This window comes from Armigeres subalbatus, chromosome 3 (assembly GCF_024139115.2).
Source record: "Armigeres subalbatus isolate Guangzhou_Male chromosome 3, GZ_Asu_2, whole genome shotgun sequence".
In the NCBI taxonomy this organism is placed as follows: Eukaryota; Metazoa; Arthropoda; class Insecta; order Diptera; family Culicidae; genus Armigeres; species Armigeres subalbatus.
The window spans coordinates 101,059,192-101,066,130 of record NC_085141.1 but is presented as its reverse complement, the minus strand read 5'-3'; the positions used below and the strand labels follow the sequence as shown (position 1 = coordinate 101,066,130).

Here is a 6,939-nt window from a genome sequence, read left to right as displayed (position 1 = left end):
TTGTGTGTCCGATCAAGAGAGTCGGGTGAGCAAACAAGAACGCCTGGTCGCACGCCTGCTTTGATTGCATATACTATCGCCCTAGTAGCTAGACATGTAGTGCTACTCATACATCTGGTAAATATTAGTAAGCCGAATACTAATAAATCGCATTAACGCAGTGAGCATTTCTTCCACTCGTCTGTACTAGCCATGAGTGACGTCACTCGTCAAAACATTCTCGTTTTCTCGTTCCCTCGTGGACGGGTAGCAACGGAATCGCGTGAATACATCCATACATATGCTTGTTGCGAGGATCAGCTGACCGCCAGTTAGCGAGTCGTGATGACGTCTTCGACTGTACCTCCTGCGAGTGGCCAATCAGGACGCAGCACACGGGTCACCACATGGGCAACTTTTGAACATTCGTTGGCTTCACTCTCTCTCTGTCTTTCCGTTCCTGTGGGGAAACTCCACGCCGGTATACTCGACAGCCGAACGCGTTCCAAATATAAGGGAGCCAGCTCGCGCTTTTGAGACATCAGTTCTACTGAACCACCCCAATCAATAAGATGAAAACGAGCTAGTTTTCATTTTCTTCTGTGAGCTTGAAAAAAATCAGAGTGAATTTTATTCGTCAATCAGTCTTTCGCGACTTTCTCTGTTATTATTGTGCAATTTGGTGTGGTATCGGTGGACAAGAGGATCAAAGTTGATTATAAAAAAACTGGCAAAATTCTATATTTAGTGTTGATTTGTGTGAAGTGCTAAGAATCTCGCCAAAATGCCGCAAGTCATCGAAGCTTATTCCGCGTAAGTATTCTGCACGACGTGCGTAGATCGAGTATAATTTTAAATTTATTTGGGGTTTATCATTGAGAAAAGTGAGACATATCCAAACCATGTGATACTTTTTTTTACGTGGAAGTTGACGTGGAAGTGATTTGAAAGGTGAATTCGTGTCATCAGTTTTATGAATACATGAATTGAATAATAATTTGTTTTGCTTTAATAATCATTATTTTTATTGGTCCCTTGTGTAGTCATTTTTGTGTGGCGATGCTGCTCAGAATTTTTTGAAAATTGAGTTTATTTTTAATACTTAAGTCAGCATTGGAATTAATTATATATTTGTCTATGGAAACTGAGGATTGAATCATGATTTTACGATTCAACTTTTGTATTTGCAGAATGCAAGTTTTATTTTTGCTTTTCTTGTATTTTTTTTAAATCCGTTTTATTTTTAAATTTGTTTTCTGTCGGATAATGGGTTTTAAGAACTATTCGGTTTAAATGAGAGCGAAGCACTAGTTTTACATTTTGATAGCGGGACTTTCTCAAACTAATGTACTTTATTTTGTTTACCTTAACAGATTCCAAACTCCTTTGGGATGCGCACCGAAGCTGCGAACGGTTCTGAGTCCACAAAATGCCGTTCGTGGTGTGGTGGTTGTCAACGGGGATGTCACTCTCCTGTCGGCCAAAGTGCGCACCTTCCTGGAGGAATCGGTAGCCATGTGCCGTCCCGATCGGATTCATATCGTCGACGGAAGCGAAACGGAGAGCGCTGCTCTGATCAATACCCTTCATGCGCAGGGTACGATTCAACCGTTGCCAAAATACGACAACTGCTGGTTGGCTCGTACTAACCCTGCTGACGTGGCACGAGTAGAATCGAAGACCTTCATCTGTACCCAACAGCGGGAGAAGGCCATTCCAACGCCCAAAGAAGGCGTGAAGGGAACGCTCGGAAACTGGATTTCGCCAGAAGATTATGATGCTGCTATTCGAACACGGTTTCCAGGATGCATGAAGGGACGCACCATGTACGTTGTTCCCTTTTCAATGGGACCTATCGCTTCTCCACTAGCCAAGATTGGAATTGAAATTACCGATTCGGCCTATGTCGTCTGTTCGATGCGCATCATGACTCGCATGGGACAAGAAGTGCTGGACAAACTTGCGGATAATTCGGTAAGTTGTAGACGCTAGACCTGCTCTTATACAACAACTCCTCTAATGTTTCCTTTTTATCTCTTTACAGGACTTTATCAAATGCCTGCACTCGGTTGGAACTCCAGCCAACGGCAAGATCACCATGTCCTCTTGGCCTTGCGATCCGGAACGCACCATCATTTTGCACAAACCAGCCAATAACGAGATCGTTTCGTACGGTTCCGGATACGGTGGCAACTCGCTGCTAGGAAAGAAGTGCTTTGCCCTTCGTATCGGCAGCACCATTGCTCAACGTGAAGGATGGCTCGCGGAACACATGTTGATTCTTGGCATCACCGATCCCAACGGTGTCAAAAAGTACATTGTTGCAGCTTTCCCATCTGCCTGCGGTAAAACTAATCTGGCCATGATGAACCCAACGCTTCCCGGTTACAAAATGGAATGCGTTGGTGACGACATTGCCTGGATGAAGTTCGACTCCAAGGGTCAATTGCGTGCCATCAATCCCGAAAATGGATTCTTCGGTGTTGCTCCCGGAACCTCGACCGAAACTAACCCGAATGCCATGAAAACTGTTTACAAAAACACAATCTTCACTAACGTCGCTGCCACTTCCGACGGGGGAGTGTTCTGGGAAGGAATGGAGAAGGAAATCGACCCTGAGGTCGAAATCACCGACTGGCTGGGTAATCCATGGAAAATGGGAGAATCCAAAACTCCTGCTGCACATCCTAATTCCCGATTCTGTGCTCCCGCTGGCCAGTGCCCGATAATCGATCCAGCGTGGGAAGACAACGAAGGTGTTCCAATCTCTGCCATTCTCTTCGGAGGACGTCGCCCCGAAGGAGTTCCACTAGTCTATGAGGCTAACTCCTGGGCTCACGGAGTGTTTGTAGGATCGGCTATGCGCAGTGAGACAACTGCCGCTGCTGAGTACAAAGGCAAAATGATCATGAATGATCCATTTGCCATGCGCCCATTCTTCGGGTACAATTTCGGAGACTACCTTAAACACTGGCTTAGTATGGAACAGCGTTGCACTGAAGCCGGTGGACACATGCCCAAGATTTTCCACGTTAACTGGTTCCGCAAGGATGCCAACGGAAAATTCCTGTGGCCAGGATTCGGCGAGAACTGTCGGGTTATTGACTGGATTCTGCAGCGAGTGGACGACCATGACTGCTTCCAGGACACACCCGTCGGACGCATCCCGTCGCCGGGAGCATTGAACCTGGACGGACTGGCCGGCCCAGTGAACGAGAAGGAACTGTTTTCGATACCGAAGCAGTTCTGGCTGAAGGAGGTCGATGATATTAAGCAATACTATGACAACCAGCTGCCGCAAGATTTGCCGCAGGAAATTACCAAAGAACTGCAGGAGCTCAAGGGTCGCCTGGAGCGACTCTAAGCAGTAGCTTTAAACTCGTGATAAGCATCCACGTATTTTACACTTAATTAGCCATAACTTATACAGTAGGACATGAGATTTGGAGTTTTGATTTAGTTCTTTTGTAAAGAACAGCATTTAATAAACTATTTAAAATATTTTAAAATTGAATGTTTGGTACATATTTCTACGAACAGCACTGGTTAGATCAATACAAATTTGCGTGTCAAATGAGCAGGAGAGCTACCAAATGCATGTGGGCCTTAGAACTTTCTCCAGGGATTTGTAGGTTAATTCAGATCATTTGCTGTGGACACATTATGCTTCTAAGCACTAAAAGAAGCATGTGACATATTTGAAACAGGTCGATGCATCTTTGGTTACGTATTTGGAACTTAAGGTTTTACTCCAGAATTGAAACAGGCCGATAGATCTTTGGTTACGTGTGTATCCCTTTATCCAGGGATACGCCGTGAACACATTCTCGGTGAACTCTCCCTTACTTGATTTCCAATGGACCTTCATCAACGGATTTCTTGGGCGATACAGAACATATAAAGTAAACGGGACATTTTAATGTGATTTGCCCAAAAGGGTCATACGACAGTGAATATTGTGTACCGAAACCGAACAATAGGAAATGTGTAGAAAGTGAAGTGATTAATGATGATTGGAAATTGAGAAATAAGAAGTTAGAAGTCTGTCTCACTCGTCAAATGAGAGTAGAGAGAAAATGTCTCATTCCTCATTTCTCTGTTCTCATTGTAAAAAGTGAAATGTCTCTCAAATGTGCGCAGTGAGAAGTGATAAATGAGAAGTGAGAGCAGGAGTGGGAAGTGAGGCGTCTTACTTCGCATTTCTCATTTCAGATATTTCACCTCTGAGAGAAGTGACTTATAATTTTTCACTTCTTATTACTCACTTGCTACTTCTCTCTTCTTACTCCTCATTTTTTTCTTGCTCACTTCTCACTTCGCATGTCTAGCTTTTCTTTATGAGAAGTGAGAAGTGAATCGTTTTAAGTGAGAAATGAGAAATGAGACATACCATTTTTCAATTCTTACTTCTCACTCCGCATTTATTTCTTTTCACAGAGTGAAGTGAGCATTCAGAAATGAGGAGTTCTCATTTCTTACTTATCATTTCTTGATTGTTATTAATCAATTCACACTTTTCCCATTCACTACTGTTCGGCTAACTACATTTTCGAATGAATAACTCGTTTAGCAAACGACATTTACCGTCGGCAAGTGACATTTTCGACCATAAGCCAAATTCCATATCGGCCAAGTTGCATTTTCGGTCAAACGATCTGTTCGGTTAAACGACTTTCAGTCCCATTTGGCCAAATGACATTTTCGACAAAATAACCTTTGCGGCTATATGACCCGTTCGGCCTAACGTCATTTGCGGCCGTATCACTTGTTCAGCCATGAAGCTTGTTCAGCTGTATGGCAGTTGGTTCCAAATCTGCCAAATGGAGTGGATGAATTTTGGCATAAAGTGGTTTTCGGCCAAGTGGCATTTGACCAAATGGCTTTCGACAGAAAAAGTTCCTGCAAAAACATTCTGCATTCTATGTGCGACAAGGGACACGTACCACATTTGAAACAGTTCTATAAATCTTTGGTCATAGGCCTTCATAAGAGTAGCATCATATTTGAACAAAGTTGTTAGATATTTAATTACACTTGTAGACTTGGATGTTCGCCAGGTGTTGCGGGGAGCTTAGAACTCTTTTCGAGTTTTACAGCAAGTTGCAACTTTCGTTTTTTGAAGTTAATGCAGATTTTAGCTCTTAATTTCATGGGACGCACATTAGTTTCAAGTTTTAATTTCTAGTGAGAACAGTTATAAATATCGGGTTTCGACCCTAACTAAATTCAATTAGGCCAAAGTGCTCGTCTGTCGCGATAATACTATAGCCTGTTATTTATTGTTATAAGTTAGATATAGTTCACATAAGAACAAACCCTACCTGTGATAAGCCGATTCTGTTACTTTGATTATAATAATTGTGATGTACTAGCTTAAGCTAATTCCAACCTTTTAGGTCGAAATAAATAAGTTTAAACAGCATTAACTGATTCACATTTCATTTCAACTAGAAACAAATCACTTCTCTGGCTGAACCTGGCTAACGATTCTAATCGCTGACTTGACAATTCAACCAGTTTAACATCTCCACTCAGCTACATTGACGCTGTTGTCGAGGTTCTATACAGTTAATACCGCATGGAATTGTTGACAGCAATATCCTTCCCCTCGTTAAACTGGTCAACAGTCTCAGTTTTACCTCCAACGCCGGTCGACGGAGCAACTCCCTCGCAGTTCTTACAACTGCTATCTGAAACCGACCATCGAACTTACTGCGGTTACTCTCATCTGATTCAATTATTCCGCTTGCTAACTTCTACTAAGAGTATTAAGTTTCCAGTTTTCATTATTTTCCCGGTTTGTTAGCACTACTCAAGGTCAAATGTCTCGAAAAACTATCCAGCTGATCCCTCACTTGTCATAAGACGAGTTTATACAATCCCATTGAATTCCACCACTTAATTGTATCTTGACAGATACGTATTTCGACCTCCACAGTAAGGCCGTCTTCAGTGTCTTGTACTTGACTCGACTCGAGTGTCGAGTCAAGTACAAGACACTGAAGACGGCCTTACTTTTGAGGTCGAAATACGTATCTGTCAAGATACAATTAAGTGGTGGAATTCAATGGGATTGTATATATAGCACAAATAAATAACTAATTGATAACAAATTCTGTTATCCGGTTATCGGACATATTGATAACTGAACTTGTTATCATTTTGGCTGACTTAACAGCCAACATAACAAAAATGATACCAGAATTTTATTCGTGAAATAACTACATGAAAACAAATTAAGTTATCACTGATACCAAATTGATAACACATTTTGTTATACATGTTATTTACTCAAATAACTAATTTAGTTATTATTTAGTTATCAGCCATCACTGTTTTATCGACCAAAATAGTTGAATCTTCTTTGCCGACTTCGTTACGCATTGAAAAAAATGTTGCCATTCACTGGGATTCGAACTCGAATCGAGTGATTGCACGGCGTCGTCTCTAGGCACTCACCCAATTACGCTTTCTTGAGGAGCAGAAGAGAAGAGCAATACGCTTTCTACAATCTTGCATTTACTGAAAACTATTTATAATCAAATCATGGTGCCATATAACCATTTTATGTAAATAACAGTCAGATGTACAGAGTTGAGAGCAGAATAACTTATTAATAACAAACTTAATTATCCAGTTATATTGATAACTAGAATTGTTATCATTTTGGTTGAATTACCAGTCAACATAACAAAAATGATAACCGAATTTAATTCAAAATAGCGAATCGGCAATCAATTAGGATAAATACGGTTCATCGTCCTTTTATTGATTTTTCCAGTATAATAGGCTTTTAAATAATAGGCTAAATAATAGGCTTAGGTTAGTTTCTCTCTAATTGTTAATCATTAGGTTACTAGCAGTGCCATGCTGTAGATCGATTTCGGTTCTAGTTTTATTCTAACTAAACCACAACCTTGTAATTCGCAGTGAAACGTTTCATGTTTTCATATGCATATA

The 6,939-nt window shown here is 41.3% G+C and overlaps 1 protein-coding gene across 1 annotated transcript; it reads left to right on the top strand.

Moving 5' to 3' along the window:
- The first annotated feature begins 509 nt into the window (after positions 1-509).
- On the top strand, positions 510-5,401 carry LOC134223759 (phosphoenolpyruvate carboxykinase [GTP]-like). The gene is made up of 3 exons (XM_062702948.1): positions 510-792; positions 1,353-1,953; positions 2,024-5,401. The coding sequence occupies exons 1-3, from the start codon at positions 764-766 to the stop codon at positions 3,341-3,343; spliced, it is 1,950 nt and encodes a 649-aa protein (XP_062558932.1). The 5' UTR covers positions 510-763; the 3' UTR covers positions 3,344-5,401.
- The last annotated feature ends 1,538 nt before the right edge of the window (positions 5,402-6,939 follow it).